Source organism: Hemitrygon akajei, chromosome 1 (assembly GCF_048418815.1).
Source record: "Hemitrygon akajei chromosome 1, sHemAka1.3, whole genome shotgun sequence".
NCBI lineage: Eukaryota > Metazoa > Chordata > Chondrichthyes > Myliobatiformes > Dasyatidae > Hemitrygon > Hemitrygon akajei.
The window spans coordinates 8,673,315-8,695,787 of NC_133124.1; the positions used below are offsets into that span (position 1 = coordinate 8,673,315).

Sequence of the window (22,473 nt, forward strand, 5' to 3'; positions counted from 1 at the left end):
TTCTTTTCTCACCAAAATCTCTCTCTCTCTCTCTCTCCAACAAGTGAAACCCAGCGGTTCCCAAAAGGCTAAAGCCTGCATGAACTCGAGAGACTTTTATCTTTCCATCGGACAATATTTTTACCCCTAGACAAAGCGATAGAGCTACTTCTTATTGATGATTATTACTATACCCGCGCTTTAGATTGAGTATTGACGACGTATATTATCTGAATGTTTGTACTAACCTTACTTTTGTGCCCCTTTATAAATAAAAACGTTTAAAAATAGTACCATCAGACTTCAACGGACCTCTCTATCTTTGCTGGTAAGTGACCCAGTTACGGGGTTCGTAACACAGCACAGAAAATAGTCCTTCGGCCCATCTAGCCTGTGCCGAATCATTAATCAGCTTAGTCCCATTAACCTGCACCCATAGCCCTCCATACCCCTCCCATCCATGATCCTATCCAAATTTCTCTAAATGCTGAGATCGACCACACGTTCATCACTTGAACTGGCAGCTTGTCCCATACTCTCACCACTCTCTGAGTGAAGAAGTTCCCCTTCATGTTCCTCATCAACATTTAATCTTTCACTGTTCACCCTTAACCTCTGAAGCCTCCAGTACTGCATCATACCATCTGACTCAATTATCTCGATTCAGTGGAATATTTGCTGAAAATACCCTGTGAATATTCATATTTGCACAATTTATCTTTGTTTGCACTTTAGTTGTTTGTCAGTGTTTGTAGTGTATAGTTTTTCAATGATTCCATTGTATTTCTTTGTTCTACTGTGAATTGAGATGCATGGGGTGTCCAGGGAGGGGTAGCACCTCTAGAGAAAGGATTTGTCATGTCCATTCTGGGGCAGCTCACTCACCTTTGGTCCCCCCCAGACACTCAGCTCTCACTGTGGCTCCAAGTAGCTGTTTGCATATGACAGCGGCCACATTCTGGTACACCGCTTTGACCAGGGTGGCGGGGTGGAGCTACATCTCTACCAAAGGAGGTGCGAGGCGCTCCTTTCCTCCGCTCGTCTACAGGTCACCCTTGGGCAGGGTGCAGCACCTGCTTAGATCCCCCCATTCAGGGTCACGTGAAGCCACAGGAGCAGGTGGTGGACGGTCGTTTGAGCAGCTGATGCATATCACAAGTCCTGGTTGTGCCACCACTGACACCAGGCGGAGTATTGACAAAGGCTGCTCACCCGTCTTGTAAAGTCACGGCCCAGAAGGCGGCAATCAAAAACCACTTCTGTAGAAACATTTGTCAGGAACAGTCATGGCCAAGGACCACAATCACTAACGTCATACGACACAGCACATAATGGTAATCATGCTGATTGGAACTTATAGTAATTTTAAAATATATATTGCACTGTACTGCTGCCACAACACAACAAATTTCATGACGTAGGTGAGTGATATTAAACCGAGTCAGAGTCTGATTCTGAAGAAGAGTATATCTGAATGGCTCAGAAATACTCAAAGTTAAGAACAGGATTCATCAGTCAGTGAAAGCTTTATTACGACCTCTCTGCCACAGGGATCAACGTGGAAGGTTACTTACCATCAACGCGGACACCCCTCATCTGGGTTTTATGCATTTTCTTCAGCAAAGCCAAGCAGTCAGTCACGATTATCTTTTTACATCCTTCCCTCAATAAAATCTGCAAGTGGGTAATGAAATTGGCTGCAACTATTAATGAAATAAAAGTTCTCTTTTCACTCAGACACTTGTCTTGCCAAAATAATATTAGGATGGGCTTAGTGCAAGGACATAGCACAAGGTGGTGTTAAAGCCAGTGTTTTTAATTTAAAAATTTATCATCTCAGCAGAAGCCGAGGTGCTTTGTAACCAGTCTTCCCTCTAAGCTACACGTGTGTACAGCCGCACAGTTACTGAAATGCTCCCATGCACATAGCCTTTGTTAACATGCAGCTGGAATTTAACTACGATGAAAACGTTACCTCCAAAGTATCACGGTAACACAGAGATTCCAAATTTGACGCAGAGTCAGCCAGATCCATGATAGGTACAATGTTCCCCACAGCTGAGGACAGCTTCAGCAAGCAGTGCCCCAAGAATAGAGAGAACCTTCCCTTAGGCTGTGAGACGAATTAATATCCTGCCACTACCGAGGTCTCGTCACTAGGGTCAACGCTCTGTATTCTGTTCAACTGCACTGCATGCATTTTAAATTATATTTTATTAACTTATTTACAGTAATATTTTGGTTTATGAGCTGTGTTTCGTTTCGTTGCATGGATGCAGAGTCAGGTGACAATAAACTTGGAACATCATTGAGGGTGGATGAAGAACATTATGCAGAAAATGTAATTTTCCTCGTTGTCTTATATTCCTCAGCACTGACCTGCAAGTTATAATCCTGAAGGATCTTCACCAGAGAATCTCGCAGGTTAGGGATCTCCATGCCTTCCTTTATTCGGTGGATCAAGAGGATTGGGTCAACGTGAGTCCCGATATTATTCAACAGTCCAGTGATGAAGGCTGTAGAGAAGATACAAAAGGCAGATTGTCAGTGGGCAGTTTCAGTGCTAGAGTTGATGGACAATGTTCAAGTACAGAGTGAATCTCCGCATCTCAGTCCCAAGAAACTGCATTGAATATAACTGATTTAAGAACATGGAAAATTTCAGCACAGTATAGACTCTTCAACCCACAATACTGTGCCAATACTTTAACCTTCTTTAAGATCAATCTAACCCTTCCCTCCTACATAACTCTCCATATTTCTATCTTCCACGTGCCTATCTAAGACATTCTTAACTGTCCCTAATGAATCCTGACCCTGGCAGGGTGTTCCACGCACCCACCACTCTACAAAAAATTCTCTGACATCCCCCTTTACGCTCCTCCAATCACCTGAAAATTATACCACTTTGTATTAGCCATTTCCACCTTGGGAAAAAGTCTCTGGCTGTCCAGTTGATCTATGCCTCTTATCATCTTGTCCACCTCTATCAATGAGCATATATGCAATAAGTATATACAATACTTCATCTCTGGGTGACATCATAGTACAATAGTCTCTGTTTTATTATTTCGTACATTATTATTGCACATTGGTAAATTATTATTGTGTATGTTATTATTCTGTACTTTATTATTAGTTAATACTTTTGTTATATTTATTATTACTGCTAAGCATGTTTTTAAATGTTGCTGCTGTAACAAAATAATTTCCCACTCAGGATCAATAAGGTACTTATTATTGTTATCAAATCATCCTCCTTTGCCTCGAAGAGAATAGCCCTGGCTCACTCAACCTATCCTCATAAAACATGCTCTCCAATACAGACAACATCCTGGTGAATCTCCACTGCACCCTCTCCAAAGCTTCCACATCCTGCCTATCATGAGGTGACCAAACCGAACACAATACTCCAAGTCTGGTCTAGCCAATATTTTATAGAACTGCAACATTACCTGGTAGCTTTAAAAGTGATAAATTATCCTTCAAGAATATAAAGTCAAACATTCATTTATCCAGAAACTTAAAGATTAACAAATCTTTCACATACACTCAGTGGCTACTTTATCAGGGATACTTGTGCACCCATTTGTTAATGCAAACATCTAATCAGCCAATCATATTGCAGCAGCTCAATGCACAAAAGCATGCAGGCGTTGTTAAGCGGTTCAGCTGAGTGCACACCACTGTTGTATCTCGTGGTTATCTGAGTTCCTGTCACCTTCCAACACTCTGGCCATTCCCCTCTGACTTTTTTCTTTAACAAGGTGTTTTTGCCCATAGAACAGCTGCTCGTCACTGGATGCTTTTTGTTTATCACACCATCCTCTGTAAACTCTAGAGATTGCTGTACACTTAGTGGCCACTTTATTAGGCACAGGATGTATAAAATACTGTAAATTACAATTAAAATAAATAAACAAACAAATAAATAAATTAAATAAGCAGTGCAAAAGCAGAGCAAAAATAGTGAGATCACATTCATGGGTTAGTTGGTTGACAAATCATTTTTGAAAATTATTTAATAGAACTTTTAAGAATGAAAAAGGATGAGGAAGATTAAAGATTTCACTAGGGCATGATTGCAAGTAGAGATGAAGGGATTGTGAGGTAGATTGTTGCTCCACAGAGGAGCAATAGCCAGTTGGGAATTTGATTGTGCCATTGTGAATGGGCGAACAAATTTCCGAGGGAAACACAGAACCTAATTCCAGCAAAATGTGCAGTATTTCAGTTAACTTAAGACCATCTACATACGTGGTTTGTCAATGGAATGTGAGATGAGGTCCTCCCAGAGCTCCGCGTCATCCTGTTCCTTGGCAAACTCAATAGCCTTGTCTACATCTTGCAGTTCCTCAGTTATCATTTGCAGCGCACGGCGGCAGTTCCCCATTCGACCTGCAGAAGAGAAGCAATAATCTCAGGAAGACCCAGCATCAGTCACACATTTTATTCCCTTCATGCCATTGGAAATGACAATCGAAAAATGATCAACTCTTAATGCTAGGAGGAAGAGGTTCCATCAGATTACTGACCAATTTAATAGCCCAGACCAATTTTCCTGCCCAGTAGTGTCAATAAACAAAAAACAAGCAGGAATCAAGAGTGGGTGACCTTGGCAATCTCAGGGGTGTTACCACCTCTGCTGCAGTATGCACTCTGGATCAAGAGGCCTCATAAAAACCACATCCATCATTAAGGACCCTCACCATCTGAAACATGCCCTCTCTTCATTGCTACCATCAGGGAGGAGGTACAGGAGCCTGGAGGTGCACACTGAATGTTTTAGGAACAGCTTCTTCCCCTCTGCCATCAGATTTCTGAATGGACATTGAACCCATGGACACTAACTTGCTATTTTTTCTCTCTTTTTTAACACTGCTTATGTTTTAAAATATATTTCTCACTGTAATTTAAAGCATATTTATGTATTACACTTCACTGCTGCCACAAGACAATTTCAAGACATGTCAATGACGATAAACCTGATTTTAATTTAGGCCACAAGATACCTTTGTAATTATTCTGCTCCTTTCTTGACATCAGTCTATCACACAGTGCTTCTAAACCCATGGAAGAATTTCTGGCTTACTTGATATTTTATCTTATACAGTCATAGAAAAGTACAGCCGAGAAACAGGCCCTTCAGCCCATCTAATCTGTGCTGAACCATTTAAAGTCCTACTCCCATCGACCGACCCCTGGACCATAGCCCTCCACACCATCACATCGATGTACCTATCCAAACTTCTCCTAAAGGTTGAAATCGAGTTTGCACACACCACATGCGCTGACAGCTCATTCCACACTCATCACCCTCTGAGTGAAGAAATTTCCCCTCATGTTCCTTTTAAACTTTATCTGCACTTTAAATTGTTCTACAACAGAAGAGTTAGGTTAGGATGCAAATCTAAATTTAATAATATACTAATTTATTAAAGGAATTAGGGTCACAGCAATGAAGGCAAGGGCTTGGATAAGTATGCCATGGTCAAAATCATTGCTTGGATCTTCCCAGCTATCAAAATCTTCTTCCATTCTAATAGACTTGATTAGCTTTAGTTGTCACATGTACATCAAAACATCAAATCAAAAAGGGAAATGTGTTGCTAGTGCCAATGACCAACACAGTTTGAAGATGTGCTGAGGGCAGCCTGCAAGTGTTGCTATCTTCTGTTGACAACACAGAATGCCCACAATTTACTAACCCTAACCTGTACAGTACTGTGCAAAAATCTTAGGCACATAGATACAGCTGAACAAGACAGCCTTCCTCTGGGGGTAACGTGTAAAACATTCAAAATAGCAAGCAAACATTCAAAAATGACAAGTAACACAATTCAAAATATCGAGCAAAGAGCATTTTTCACTCAGAAAATAAAACATTTATAGTCCAAGACCTTGAGGCAGCAATATCCGGCAATCGATGGACAGTCTCCCGGCAGTGTACAGACACACACAATTCAGCCTGTCATTCCACCGCTTGAACATGGGAGGGCAGCACCGCCGCGCGAGGCCAGACCCCAGCGTTTCCGCGTCTCTCACCCGGTCTGCAGCAGCAGGCAAGCCTGAGGCTTGAGGCCTAGTTCTCGCTGCAACTGAGGTTACACAGCTCCCATGTTGACTGTCCCTCCAGCAGACAAGGGTAACATACCAATGACATTATCACGGTCCAACAGAGTGTCACAATCACGAGAGGAATGTCCGAGACAATCCTCCACGGTTATACTGCTCCAACTCCGATGATTCCGAGTAGCGGGGAGCAACATGGTCTGCAGCAAGAACAGCTCCTCCGACACCCCAGATGGGCTTTCTCGATATCCCGACCGGCTCCTCCTACATCCCCGGCAGGCTTTCTTGATATCCCGACTGGCTGCTCTGCCATCCCGACTAGCTCCTCTGATGTCCTGGGTGGGTCCCTCCGATACCCTGACGGGCTTCTCCGATATCCCGACCAGCCCCTCCAACACCTCGGCTGCTCTGCTGCCGACACCATTCCAGCTACTCTGATCAACGAGCAGCTCACTGATGGAGTAGGCCTGCAGTACCTGATGTTCTTGGAGTAGAATTGTCTTTGGATTGTAAAAAAAAATTTTACAAAGAAAAAAAATCACCTTCGACTGGCCCAAAAGGCTGCTGCATTCGCAAGTGTCACCATCGTACCGAGACCATAAGATATAGGAGCAGAAGTCAGAGGGTGGTGAATCTGTGGAGGTACCCCCTCAGCCCCAATATTCTGCCTTCTCCCTGTATCACTTCATGCCCTGACCAATCAAGAATCTATCAATCTCTGCCTTAAATAGTCATAATGACTTGGTCTCCACTGCAGTCTATGGCAGAACATTCCACAGATTCACTACTCTCTGGCTAAAAAAAAAATTCCTCCTTACCTCTGTTCTAAAGAGTTGCCCCTCAATTTTGAGGCTGTGCCCTTTAGTTCTGGATACCCCCACCATAGGAAAAATCCTCTCCACATCCACCTTATCTAGTCCTTTCAACAATCAGTAGATTTCAATAAGATCCCACTGCATTTTTCTAAATTCCAGTGAGTACTGGCCCAAAGCTGCCAAACGCTCCTCATATGTTAACCCTTTCATTCCCAGAATCATCCTTGTGAACCTCCTCTGGACTCTCTCCAATGAGAGCACATCCTTTCTGAGATATGGGGCCCAAAACTGTTGACATTACTCTTAAGTGCAGCCTGACTGGTGTCTTATAAAGGCTCAGCATTATCTCCTTGCTTTGGCATTCTATTCTCCTTGAAATAAATGCCAACATTGCATTTACCTTCTTTACCACAGACTCAACCTGTAAGTTAACCTTCTGAGCATTTTGCTCGGGGATTCCCAAGTCCCTCTGCACCTCCGATGTTTGAACCTTCATCCCATTTGTTCCTTTTACCAAAGTGCATTATCATACATTTCCCAAGCTGGATGAACTCAGCAGGTTGGGCAGCATCCTTTGAAACAAGCAGTCAATGTTTCGGGCCGAGACCCTTCGTCAGGACCTCCAGCTTGTTTGTACGTGTTGATTTGACCACAGCACCTGCAGTGTCCTTTGTGTTTACTATTCCATTTGCCTTTTTGCCCATTCTTCCAATTTGTCTACGTCCTGCTGCAAATTGGAAGAATGGGCAAATAAGTGGCATACATAATGTCCATATCCTTCCATTTCCCTCACATTCATGTCCCTATCTGAACTTCTCTTAAAAGTCCCTCCTATATCTGCCACTCAGTAGTGGTACAGACCCGACATCGGCCAATCTTGTTAGGCAAGGGCTAAATTTGTGGATATTATGAGTTTTAAATATTCATCAGTTCTGGCAATACTATGAGTATTAAAATTCTCCAGGAATATCTTTTAAGTAGTTTCTTCTTTGATAGTTTTATTCTTAAAATGTAGCAGTGACCAGTGGAGGGCAGTATTTACCATCAAATCAGACCCAAACAACATGCATGATGACTGGAGAATCAAACATATTCCCCAGATTTAACAAGCTGATGAAAACTTGATCATCTCATTTTCACCATCGATATCCAATCTGTATGCACCTCTGTCTCCCATCAGGAGGGCCTTGAAGCTGTCGCTTCTTTCTGGACAACAGTCCCAACCTGTTCCCCTCCACCACCACTCTCCTCCAACTGGCAGAATTTGCCCTCACTCTCAATAATTTCTCCTTTGGCTCGCCCCACTTCCTTCAGACAAAAGTTGTAGCCATGGGCACTCGCATGGGTTCCAGCTATGTCTGCCTTTTTGTTCTGCTACGTGGAGCAGTCTATGCTCCAAGCCTACACCCATATCCGTTCCCCACTTTTCCTATGCTATATCAATGACCGCATTGGTACTGCTTCCTGCAACCCATGCTGAGCTCGTCGATTTCATCAACTTTCTCTCAACTTCCCTCAAATTCACCCGGTCCATTTCTGACACTTCCCTCCCTTTTCTCGATCTCTCTGTCTCTATCTCTGAAGACAGTTTATCTGTGAGAATCCCCTGATTCTCACAGCTACCTGGGCTATACCTTTTTGCACCCTGTCACTTGTAAAAATGTCATTCCCTTCTCTCAGTTCCTCCATCTCTACCACATTTGCTCTCAGGATGAGGCTTTTCATTCCAGATCCAATGAGATGCCCACTGTCCTTCCACCATCACCCATATCTCTAACATTTCACACACGTTTACCCTCACCCCATTCTCCTGCCGCCACACCAGGGATAGAGCCTGCTTGCGTTGAACCCATCGTTTGTTTGTTATGTTCTGTGACATATGATGCCATAACCATGATTGTTCTTGGCAAGTTTTTCTATAGAAATGGTTTGCCATTGCCTTCTTCTGGAGAGTGTCTTTACAAAACAGGTGTCCACAGCCTTTATCAATATTCTTCCAAGATTGCCTGGTGTCAGTGGTTGCATAACCAGGACTTGTGATATACACCGGCTGCTCATATGACCATCCGCTACCTGGTTCCTTGCCATCATGTGGCTAAGCAGCTGCTACACTTTGCCCAAGGGTGACCTGCAGGGTAGGGGAGGGAAGGGGCATTTTCCAACACCTTTGGTTGAGAGGTATCTCCCTGCTACCATACCCTATATGTCTATCAAATCTCCCCGAATTCTCCTATGCTCCAGGGTTATAATATAGAAACATACAAAAACTACAGTCCATTACAGGCCCTTCGGCATATAATACTGTGCCAAACATGTACTTATTTTAGAAATTACCTAGAGTTAACTACAGCCTCTATTTTTCTAAACATCATGTACCTATCCAGGAGTCTCTTGAAAGACCCTATTGTATTCACCTCCACCACAGTTGCCCGCAGCCCATTTCATGCAATCACCACTCTCTGCATAAAAAACTTAGCCCCGACATCCCCTCTGTACCTACTTCCAAGCATCTTAAACCTGTGTCCTCTCATGTTAGCCATTTCAGCCCTGGGAAAAAGCCTCTGACTATCCACATAATCAATGCCTCTCATAATCTTATACACCTCTATCAGGTCACCTCATCCTCTGTCGCTTCAAAAAGCTGAGTTCACTCAACTTATTCTCATAAGGCACGCTCCCCAATCCAGGCAACATCCTTGTAAATCTCCTCTGCACCCGTTCCACATCCTTCCTGTAGTGAGGTGACCAGAACTGAGCACAGTACTCCAAGTGGAGTCTGACCAGGGTCCTGTATAGCTGCAACATTACCTCTTGGCTCCTAAATTCAATTCCACGATTGATGAAGGCCAATACACCATACGCCTTCTTAACCACAGAGTCAACCTGCGCAGCAGCTTTGAGTGTCCTATGGACTCGGACCCCAAGATCCCTCTGAACCTCCACACTGCCAAGAGTCTTACCATTAATAATATATTCTGTCATCATGTCTGACCTACCAAAATGAACCATCTCACACTTATCAGGCTTGAACTCCATCTGCCACTTCTCAGCCCAGGTTTTGCATCCTATCGATGTCCCACTGTAACCTCTGACAGCCCTCCACACTATCCACAAATACCCCCAACCTTTGTGTCATCAGCAAATTTGCTAACCCATCCCTTCACTTCCTCATCTAAGTCATTTATAAAAATCACAAAGAGAAGGGGTCAAAGAACAGATCCTTGAGGTACACCATTGGTCCCAAACCTCCATACAGAATATGACCTATCTACAACCACTCTTTGCCTTCTGTGGGCGAGCCAGTTGTGGATCCACAAAGCAATGTCCCCTTGGATCCCATGCCTCCTTACTTCCTCAATAAGCCTTGCATGGGGTGCCTTATCAAATGCCTTGCTGAAATCCATATACACTACATCTACTACTCTTCCTTCATCAATGTGTTTAGTCACATCCTCAAAAAATTCAATCAGGCTTATAAGGCATGACCTGCCTTTGACAAAGCCTTGCTGACTATTCCTAATCATATTATGCCTTTCTAAATGTTCATAAATCCTGTCTCTCAGGATCTTCTCCAGCATCTTACCAACCACTGAAGTAAGACTCACTGGTCTATAGTTTCCTGAGCTATCTCTACACCCTTTCTTGAATAAGGGAACAACATCCGCAACCCTCCAATCCTCCGGAACCTCTCCCGTCCCCATTGATGATGCAAAGATCATCGCCAGAGGCTTAGCAATCTCCTCCCTCACCTCCTACAGTAGCCCAGGGTATATCTTGTTTGGTTCTGGTGACTTATCCAACTTGATGCTGTACAAAAATTCCAACACATCCTCCTTCTTAATGACTCAAGCTTTTTAGTCCACCGTAAGACATCCCTACAAATGCCAAGGTCCTTTTCCATAGGGAATACTGAAGCAAAGTATTCATTAAGTATCTCCACTATCTCCTCCAGTTCCACACACACTTTTCCACTGTCACACTTGATTGGTCCTATTCTCTCACATCTTATCCTCTTGCTCTTCACATACTTGTAGAATGCCTTGGGGGTTTCCGTAATCCTGCCCGCCAAGGCCTTCTCATGGCCCCTTCTGGCTCTCCTAATTTCATTCTTAATTTTGATGACATCTATTTGAAGATCAAGATGAAGATCCTTTCTTTGGAGAACCATTCTGGGAAAGGTAAATAGAATCTTTTATATTGACAGTTCCACAATCTTCAGCCCTAATATGAATCGAGCTTAACGCACTCAGGGTACACTGTTCGATTGCAAACTCCTTATAGCATTGGAATTGAACTTTGAACTCTGATGCCCTGGGCTGTAATAAAGTCGTGCTACCATGGTGTTTCTTTGCTTCATACAAATTGATTCGCCCAAAGAGACCCTTCTTCCAGAGAACTCTTCCCCTCAAGCCCCCTCAAAAATGCATCCAACACCAAACATGTTCTTACTTAAGAGAAAAACTGTCTCTTCAACAAAGTTCCTCTGCTGACAGATTTCAAGAGCCTGTGGAGAGAGAGAGAAAAAAAATTAATGCTGTTGTCATATCCCCTTACTAATGTTTAAGTTCTTCCACTGCAATATGCTCCTTGAGCGAGGGAAGATCTTGGATGTAACTAAGCAATATGTACATGCCTGCATATTTCTATCAGTTTGAAGATATCTTTGTAATAATGTTTTATTCTGGAAACCTGCTTTACACAGATTTGTATCTGACTTATTTTTATTTAGTGATTCCGCACGGAACAGGTCTCACAAGCCGCACTGCCCAGCAATCCTCATATTAATCCTAGCCTAATCACAGGACAGTTTACAATGACCAATTAACCTACTGTTGAGATTTGATCTTTATGCTTTTGGTTTGGTATCAGTTGAATTAATGCAAGACTAAAATTGTAGTTTTCACTAGCACACAATTTGTAATTTTTAGCTTGCATATTTTCACAATAGTGGTGTTTCTCCCCACCTACTGGTGGAATAGCAGTATAGCAGTTACATAATGTCAGTAAGAGTTAGCACATATCCTGCAGTGACTGTGTATTTTTTTTAATTGGTCTTTCTTTATCTCAGTATTTGTCTTAACTCAGGAATTTGTCCTATTTCAAGTATAGAAGTATCAAGTTCTTGTTTCTTTGTCTTCTCTTAGTTTCTTATGCTCTGTATTGGCTCCTTTGTTTAAACTTTAAAATAAACAATCATGAAGCAACAGGTTTTCACTCATTCTTGGACTCCTAAAAGAACTTAACATCTCTCCTATACTTTCCTCCAATCAACATAAAATTATGCCACCTCGTATTAGCCATTTCTGCCCTTGGAAAAATCTCTCTGGCTCTCCACTTATCTATTCCTCATAATCTTGTACACCTTCACGAAGGTTCTCTCTAGTCCAGGCATCATCCTGGTAAATCTCCTCTGCACTCTCTCTAAAGCTTCCACATCCTTCCTACAACGAGGTGACCAGAACCGAACACAATATTTCAAGCGTGGTCTAAGCAGGGTTTTATAGAATTGCAACATTACCTCGTGGCTCTTAAACTAAATCACCCGACTACTGAAGGTGAAAGTTGATAGTATGTACCTATTATGACACCATACACTACTCTGAGATGCATTTTCTTACGGGCATTTACAGTAACTACACAGAAAACCAATAGAACCAATGAAAGGCGTACTCAACAACGATGAACAAACAGCTAACGTACAAAAGACAATAACCTGTGCAAACACAAAAAGAGGGAAAACAAAATAATGATAATAAATAAATAAGCAATAAATATTGAGAACATGAGATTGTGGAGACCTTGAAAGTGAGCCAATAGGTGCTGGGAACATTTCAGCATTGGGGTGAGTGAAGTTGGGTGAAATTATTCCCTCTGGTTCAAGAGCCTGCTGGTTGAGGGGTGATAACAGTTCCTGAACCAGGTGGCGTGGGAGTTGAGGCTCCTGTACCTTCTTCCTGATAGCGTCAGTGAGAAGAGAGCATGGTCTGGATGGTGGGGGTCCACTATGATGGATGCTACTTTTCTGTGACAGCGTTCCATGTAGATGTGCTCATGGTTGGGGGTGTCCTTACCCATGATGGACTGGGGCGTAGCTACTACTTCTTCCCAGTGTTAATTGTAAAAATGCCATCCCCTTCTCGCAATTCCTCTGTCTCTGTTGCATCTGCTCTCAGGGTGAGGCTTTTCATTCCAGAACGAAGGAGATGTCTTCCTTCTTCAAAGGAAGAGACATCCTTTCGTCCACCATTAACGCTGCTCTCAACCACATCTCTTCCATTTCACACACACCTGCCCTTACCTCATCCTCCCGTCACACCACCAATTGGTGTCCACCTCTTGTCCTCAACTACTACCCCACCAACCACCGTATCCAGCACATAATTCTCTGCAACTTCCACCACTTCCAAAGGGATCCCACTACCAAGCACATCTTTCCCTCCCCCCACTTTCTGCTTTCCACAGGGATCGCTCCTTAAGCAACTCCCTTGTCCATTCGTCCCTCCCCACTGATCTCCCTCCTGGCACTTATCCTTACAAGCAGAACAAGTGCTACACTCGCCCCTACACCTCCTCCCTCACTACCATTCAGGGCCCCAAACAGTCCTTCCAGGTGAGGCAACACTTCATCTATGAGTCTGTTGTGGTTGTCTACTGTATCCGGTGCTCCTATTGTGGTCTCCTGTATATTGGTGAGACTCAGCGTAACTGGAAGACTTTTTCATTGAGCACCTACGCTCCGTCCACCAGAACAACCGGGATCGCCCAGTGGCCACTCATTTTAATTCTACTTCCCATTCCTATTCCAATATGTCAGTCCATGGCCTCCTCTACTGTCATGATGTAGCCACATTCAGGTTGGTGGAACAACACCTTATTGTCTACCGTCCAGAATAAAGTCTACCGTTTGGGTAGACTCCAACCTGATGGCCTGAACATTGATTTCTTGAAATTCCAGTAATACCCCTCCCACACCACCCCCCCCCCACCATGCTCCATTCCCTTTTCCCTCTCGCACCTTATCTCCTTGCCTGCTCATCATCTCCCTCTGATGCTCCTCCCCCCTTTTTTTTCTTCAATGACCTTCTGTCCTCCATTAGCAGATTCCCCCTTCTCCAGCCCTGTATCTCTTTCACCAATCAACTTCCCAGCTCTTTACTTCACCCCTCCCACCTCCCAGTTTCGCCTTTCCCCTGGTGTTTCTTCCTCCCCTCCCTTCACCTTCTAACTCTGACTCCTCATCTCTTTTTCTCCAGTCCTGATGAAGGGTCTCGGCCCGAAATGTCGACTGTACTCTTTTTCCGTAGATGCTGCCTGGCCTGCTGAGTTCCTCCAGCATTTTGTGCATGTTGCTTGGATTTCCAGCACCTGCATATTTTCTTGTTTGTGAATCCACTACTTCTTGTAGGCTTTTCCATTCAAGGGCATTAGCGTTTCCATACCAGGCCACGATGCAGCCAGCGAGTATGCCCTTCACCGCACATCTGTAACATCTGGCAAAGTTTTATATGACCTAACCAGTGCTGCTTGCTGGCTGAAGGCCTTGCCTCGGTGATGCATCTTTCTATGATTCCAATGGGGCAAATCTTCAAGACAGCTTTTGAAAATTAAAGAGGCATTCAGGATTTTTAAAATTTTTTGTTTATATTTATTTATTTATTAAATTTCAGAAAATTACAAAGAATAAATGTGATGATAAAATAGTGAGAAAAATAATATTAACCCTCCCCCCCTTAACCCTTATCTAAAGAAAGAAAAAAAAACAGAGAAAGATTGCCTGGATATCGGAGGTTCCCCACATGCTCCATGGAGTTCAAAATAATTTTAATATTTCTTTTTACTTTCCCCAATTACTTTATAATTTTATCTTCAAAGGACCTATGTATTTAATCCTATCTTTTGTAAGTATGGGAGCCAAATTTTCAAAAATATATCATATTCATTTCTTAAATTGTATGTAATTTCTTCAAGTGGAATACAACTATGTATTTCATTATTCCAACAATCCATAGTTAAATATAAAACAGATTTCCAAGTAACTGCAATAACTTTTTTGGCTACTGCCAATGCAATTTTTATAATTTTTTTCTGATACTTATTCAATTTAAGTTTTGGTATTGTCCCTTCAATGTCTCCTAATAAAAATAATACTGGACTATGTGGGAGTTGTACTCCAGTAATTTGTTCCAATAAAAGTCTTAAATTTATCCAAAATGGTTGAATTTTAAAACAAGACCAAGTAGAATGTAAAAAAGTACCAATTTCTTGATTACATCGAAAACATTGGTCAGACATATTTGAATTTAATCTATTTATTTTCTGTGGTGTTATATATAATTGATGTAAAAAATTATATTGTAATAATCTAAGTCGAACATTTATTGTATTTCTCATACTATCAGAACATAATCTTGACCAGTTTTTTCCATCAATTTTAACATTCAAATCAGATTCCCATTTTTGTCTTGATTTATGAATTCCTGATTTAATTGTCTGTTTTTGAATCAAATTATACATACAAGATGTAAATTTTTAAATTTTTCCTTTCTGAATTAATATTTCTATTTCACTAGGTTTTGGTATCAACATTGTTTGACCCAGCTTTTCTCGTAAATAAGCTTTTAATTGAAAATAACAGAAAAGAGTGTTATTTGATATTTTATATTTATTTTTTAATTGATCAAACGACATCAATATACCTCCTTCAAAACAATCACCTATATATTTAATCCCCTTTTGGAACCAATTATGTAAAAGTTTATTATCCATTGTAAAAGGAATAAGCCTATTTTGAATTAAAGTTCTTTTTGCTAATAAAGATTTCTTTATTTCATCGTCCATATTTACCTTATTCCATAAATCAATCAAGTGTCTTAATATAGGAGATTCTTTTTTTTCCCATATCCATTTGAATTCCCATTTATATATAAAATCTTCTGGTATGTTTTCTCCTATCTTATCTAATTCTATTCTAATCCATGCCGGTTTTTTTTCATCAAAAAAAGACGCAATAAATCTAAATTGATTTGCTTTATAATAATTTTTAAAATTTGGAAGTTGTAACCCTCCTAAATCAAATTTACATGTCAATTTTTCCAATGATATTCTTGACATCTTTCCTTTCCAAAGAAATTTCCTTACATATTTATTCAGTTCTTGAAAAAACTTCTGAGGTAATTGTATTGGTAAAGTTTGAAATAAATATTGCAATCTAGGAAATATATTCATTTTTACAACATTAACTCTACCTATTAATGTTATTGGTAACATCATCCATTTATCAAGATTCTCTTTTATTTGTTTTAATAATGGCAAATAATTTTGTTTATATAAATTTTTTACATCATTATCAACTCTAATACCTAAATATTTTATCCCATTTATTGACCATTGAAATTGAGTTACTAATCGACATTGATTATAATTTCCTTTGGTAAGGGGTAAAATTTCACTTTCATCCCAATTTACTTTATACCCTGATACTTTCCCATATTCTTCCAATCTAAAAGATAATCTTTGCAAAGATTGCAATGGGTTTTTTAAATAAATCAAAACATCATCAGCAAATAAATTAATCTTATATTCTTCTTGATTAACTCTAAAGCCCTCAATGTCTGAATCTGTTCTAATTAATTCAGCTAATGGTTCTATTGCCAATACAAATAAAGCAGGTGATAATGGGCAGCCTTGTCCAGTTGACCTCGTTAAGCAAAATGGTGTTGAAATCTGACCATTTGTAACTACTTTAGCTTGAGGATTAGTATTTAAGATTTTAATCCATTGTATAAAAGATTTTCCTAACTCATATTTTTCCAATACCTTAAATAAAAAATCCCATTCCAATCTATCAAATGCTTTTTCTGCATCCAAAGCAACTGCCACACTCATTTCCTCGCTTTTTTGTGCCAAATGAATTATACTAAGTAACCGGATTATATTATCCATTGATTGTCTGTTTTTAATAAAACCTGTTTGATCCATATGTATTAATTTTGGTAAATATTTAGATATTCTATTAGACAAAATTTTTGCTATTATTTTATAATCTGTATTCAACAAAGAAATAGGCCTATATGATGTTGGTTTTAAAGGATCTCTATCTTTTTTTGGCAATACAGTTATGATCGCTGTTAAAAAAGATTGTGGGAGTTTATGCATTCTTTCCACTTGGTATATTAATTCCATAAAAGGAGGAATTAATAAATCTTTAAATTTTTTATAAAATTCAGGAGGAAAACCATCTTCTCCTGGGGATTTATTACTCTGAAGTGATCCTAAAGCTTCTTCAACCTCTTTTAATGTAAAGGGCATATCTAATCCTTTCTGTTCTTCCAAATTTAATTTTGGAAGGGTTATTTGTGATAAAAATTTATCTATCTCAGCAATCTTATTTTGTGATTCTAATTGATATAGTTCAGTATAAAATTTTTTAAAAGTTTCATTAATTTCCAAAGGTTTATAAGTAACCCTATTTACACTTGTTCTAATTGCATTTATTGTTTTAGAAGCCTGTTCTGTTTTCAATTGCCAAGCAAGAATTTTATGTGATCTTTCACCTAATTCGTAATATTTCTGTTTAGTTCTCATAATTACTTTTTCTGTACGATATGTCTGGAGTGTATTACATTGTAGTTTTTTATTAACAAGTTGTCTTCGTTTTTCTTCTGTCATATATCTTTGAGATTTTTTTTCTAACTTTATGATATCTTTTTCCAATTGATCTATTTCTGCCATGTATTCCTTCTTAATTTTAGATGTATAACTTATAATCTGACCCCTTAAATATGCTTTCATCGCTTCCCATAATACAATTTTATCCTGAACTGAATGTAAATTTGTATCCAAAAAAAATTGAATCTGTTTTTTCATAAAATCAGTATTCTTGCTTTATATTCCACACTTTTCACTCTATCTTGAATATTTTTTTATAATAAAAAAAATCAATCCTTGAGTAAGTTTTATGTCTATTTGAATAAAATGAATAATCTCTTTCTCTTGGATTAATTTTCCTCCATATATCAATCAGGTTTAAATCTTTCATTAATGATATAGTTTTATTACTTTTGATTTTATAGCAATTTTAGTTGACCTATCCAAAACTGGATCTAAACAAAAATTAAAATCTCCACCTATTGATATTTTATCATGTGCATCAGCCAAGTTAAAAAAAAAAACTTCTTGTATGAATTTTGCATCATTTTCATTTGGTTCATAAATGTTCATAAAAGTCCATAATTTTGAAAAAATTTGACAATGTATAATCACACATCTCCCCCCAGAATCAATTATTACATTTTGTATTTTAATTGGTAAAGATTTATTAACCAAAATTGCAACTCCTCTCGATTTTGAATTAAATGAAGCTGCAATGACATTTCCAACCCAATCCCTCTTTAATTTCTTATGTTCTGTTTCTGTTAAATGTGTTTCTTGTAAAAAAGCTATATCTCCTTTCATTTTCTTAATATATGTTAAAACTCTTTTTCTTTTCACAGGTCCATTAATTCCATTAACATTAAAACTTAAAAAAATAAGTAAATTAATCATTCATAATACCTTGGGAACTCTTTAAAATTCTCCATGTTGCTATGAGTTTCTCCCCAACCATCCAGGCAAAAAAGAAGAAAAATAGAAAGATAACTAATATATAAGAAAAAAACCCAAAGTACCCCCCCAACTAATGTTGCGAATAAAAAGAACACAACATTACCCCCCCCATTTTACGGGTCATGGCAATCGCCATGATTGTACACGTGAAACTCGCAGCCATCGATCAGGAGCTCCTTCAGCTCTCCCGCAAAAAAAAAGAAAATATATTAGTGAAGAAAAAAAAATTAATGTCTTTACTCCCAATTAATACTCAACTATTTTTTTTTATAAATGTCCATCAAGTCCAACCTTGTTTCAGTCTTCATCATTAGTCCACTTCATTTCTAAAATTCTTTACTTCTCTTCGTGGACATCAGGTAATTCTTGTACAAATTTCTCCGCTTTCCGGTAGTCAACGAAAAATCTTCTTTCTTCGTTATCCAGGAAAATTATCAATTTTGCTGGGTAGCTCAATAAAAATTTATAGCCCTTTTCCCATAAAGATCTTTTCACCGGATTAAATTCCTTCCGCCTCTTCAGAAGATCAATGGCCCATTTCTCTTTTTAGCACCTTGAATAGCTGCCTTCAAGATCATTTCTTTATCTTGGTACCTTAAGCATTTTATCAAAATTGATCTTGGATTTTGATCTTGTTGAGGTCTTGGTCTTAAAGCTCTGTGTGCTCTTTCAATTTCAATTACTTGGCTTCCTTCTTTCATTTCCAAAATTTTCGGAATCCATTCTTGAAAATTTTTTATTGGATTTTCTCCCTCTGTACTTTCCATAAGACCAACAATTTTGATATTATTTCGTCTACTAGAGTTTTCAAGTGCATCTATTTTTTCCAACATCCGTTTTCTTTCTATTGTCCAGGCAAGATTATTGTCTTCTATCTTATCTATTCTTTCAGTGTTTTCTTCCACTTTTACTTCCATCTCTTTAACTTTATTATCCATCTTCTTTTGTTTTTCCACCACATTATCCAGTGTATTCTGCATCCTTCTTATAGCTTTTAATTCATTCATAATATATATCAGGATATCTTTTATGTCTCCTTTAATCTCTTCCTTCTTTTCCTCTTCTTCTTCCTCTGAATTTCCCAAAGAGTCTGACTCCGCTTCCGATTCACTTCCAGTTTCACTTCCAGCCGTAGCTGGGATTTGTAGTTTTGTTAATATCTGTTCATGCATACTTTCGCGCATGCGTTGTTCTTGCCGTTTCTTCTTAGAGACCGCCGACATTGCTGCAACTTCCTGTCCCGCATCATCAGAAGTGCCATGCACTTCGCCGGGAGGAGATCCAACTTGAGTCCGAGGCTTCGCCGAGACGGTTAGGCCTTTCTCCCCGCCGATTTGCGCAGTCTTCGAAGTAGTGGCTTTCTTCTGTTTCAGTTTAGGAGCCATATCAAAAGATAATCCTGAGTTACTTATAAATAGTTTCTAGTAGGTATTTGTTAACTCTTCTTCATTTAAACCCTATTTCATTACTTTTTACGAGGGAGCTGGATTCCCAACGTCTCGATCCTACGTCATCACGTGACGCCCCCCCCAGGATTTTCTTTTATGAATGCTATTGCCACATGGTGTGTTTCATGGAGATGGCATTGATTTGAACGGAAGCTTGATCCAAACAGCCAGGAATGGAAAAAGCTTCAGAGAGCGGTACAGGCCAGTCCATCTCAGGCAAAGCCTTCCCCATCACTGAGCACATCTACAAGGAGAGCGGACACAGAAATGCAGCACAAATCATCAAGAACCTCCACCAGCCAGGTCCTGCTCTCTTGTCACTTCTGTGACCAGCCTTTTGGTCCTAAACCACCAAATGCAGGAACAGTAATTACCCATCAACCAGAGGGGTAACTTCACTTGCCTCAACTCTGAACTGACTCCACAACAGACTCCCTTTCAATGACTCTACAACTCATGCTGTCAGTAATTTTATTATTTGTTAATATTTGCGCAATTTGTCTTCCTTTGCACATTGATTGTTTGTCAGTCTTTGCTTATGTAGTTTTTTGAATTCTATTGTGTTATTTTATTTTCCTGAAAAAACTTTCAAGATATATATATAAGAGAGAGAGAGAGAAAAGAGGGAGGGAGGGAGAGGGAGAGGGAGAGGGAGAGAGGGAGAGAGGGAGAGAGGGAGAGAGGGAGAGAGGGAGAGAGGGAGAGAGAGAGAGAGAGAGAGAGAGAGAGAGAGAGAGAGAGAGAGAGAGAGAGAGAGAGAGAGAGAAACAGAGGGAGAGAGGGAGAGAGGGGGGGAGAGAGAGGAGTTCGAAGGGGGAGGGGGTGAGAAAGAGAGACTGACTTTTGTACAGTACTGTAGTATGTATGTATTTTATGTATTGCACTATACTGCTATGGCCCCAAAAATACAACTTTCATGACATGTGAGTGATAATAAACCAAATTCTGATATGGGTCTCTACTGTGGACTGAGAGTGGGAAGGGGCAGGGAGAGGGGAATCATGGTTTGGAAGGGAAGGGAGGAGAGGGGGAGATATTCTGTAATGATAAATAAACCAATTGTTTAGAACCAAATGACCTTGACCTCAGGGCAGGTCACCTCACCACACACCCCTCTCCCTCCGCACTCATTCTCTGCCACCTGTCCCACACCCCCCCGGGGCACTCTACCCGAGTGGGGAGTGATAAATGGAATAAAACGAGACTTGTTTACTGTTAGACATTCGCACAGAGCAAACAGGCCGAATGGTATTTGTCTGCTATGGAACACGATCGTCTCGAGTGCACTTCAGCAACAATACACGTGCCTCAGTGTCAGCACTCCTGTGAAGACCAACTCACTTTCTCCAGTGGGCAGTGGGTGCTGTCTCGCAGGAACGGCAGCAGGCTTGGCCGATCATATTCAGCATACAGGTTGATCTGTTGCTCGTGGAATTTCTGTCCTTTATGGTGATCTCTCTTGAACAGGTTATGCAAGTACTGTTTAAAGAAAATGCAGGGTAGGTTAGAACAAAACAATGTAAAATATCAAATAAAGCTTTCAAAGTTAAAATAATCTTAGTAATACTATAAGTATTAGTAATAGCAATAGTGGCTGAACGGACTTATTCCAGCTGGAGGTCTGTGATCTGCAGGGATCTGCACTGGGGCCTCTGCTGCTTGTGATGTATATAAATGACCCGGATGGAAGTGTAGATGGGTGGGTTAGTTGTTTGCTGATGAAACGAAGATTGGAGGTGTTGTGGATAGCATAGAAGACTGGCAAAGGATACAGCAAAACATAGATCAGTTGCAGATGTGGGCAAAAATGGTAGATGGAGTTTAACCCAGCCAAATGTGAAGTGTTATACCTTGGAAAGGCAAACATAAAGAGACAGTCCAACGCTAAGGGCGGAGGGATCCACGATCACAGCGCCTTGAAAGTAGCCACACAGGTTGACGGTGGCTAAGAAGGCTTACGGCATGTTAATTTGAGACATTGAGTTCGAGAGTCAGGAAGTTGTGTTGCAACTTTAAAAAATTAGTTAGGCAACACCTGGGACATTGCACACGGTTCTGGTCGCCCCACTATAGGAAGAATGTCGAGGTTTTGGAGAGGGTGAGTCGAGGTTCACCAGGATGCTGCCTGGATTAGAGGGTATGGGCTACCACACAAAGCTGGACATACTTGGGATGTTTTCTCTGGAACGGCAGAGGCTGAGTGAGATTTCATGATCAGAATCCTGTTAGAATCCAGGTACATTCTGCTGAAACCACAGTGTTCCACAGAGAGAGCGGTTGCACTTTTATTTTAATTGGAGGTATTCTGGCTGCATTAGTGCAAATCCCTTCAACTATACTTCATCACCAATTCCATATCTATAAAATGTCACTCACATCCTCACTTACTTATCTGCCCAGGTGTCTTTTTGAGATCATCAATATGAAATAACATAAAGACTAAGGTTTTGTTTTATTTGTCACAAGTACATCGAGGCCTACAGTGAAATGTGTCGCTCGTGTCGGCAATGTGCTGGGGGCAGCCTGCAAGTGTTGCTGTGCCTCTGGCACCAACG

The 22,473-nt window shown here is 40.3% G+C and overlaps 1 protein-coding gene across 2 annotated transcripts in view; it reads right to left on the reverse strand.

Moving 5' to 3' along the window:
• Positions 1-22,473, reverse strand: part of vps41 (VPS41 subunit of HOPS complex) — a 228,384-nt gene that overhangs the window by 18,232 nt on the left and 187,679 nt on the right. For both annotated transcript variants that reach the window (XM_073031609.1, XM_073031568.1), the window contains exons 22-26: positions 21,260-21,397; positions 11,316-11,370; positions 4,237-4,377; positions 2,359-2,495; positions 1,554-1,653 (exon numbers count right to left, since the gene is read on the reverse strand). In XM_073031609.1, the coding sequence (XP_072887710.1) occupies positions 1,554-1,653; positions 2,359-2,495; positions 4,237-4,377; positions 11,316-11,370; positions 21,260-21,397 (571 nt within the window). The remainder of the gene's footprint in view (positions 1-1,553; positions 1,654-2,358; positions 2,496-4,236; positions 4,378-11,315; positions 11,371-21,259; positions 21,398-22,473) is intronic.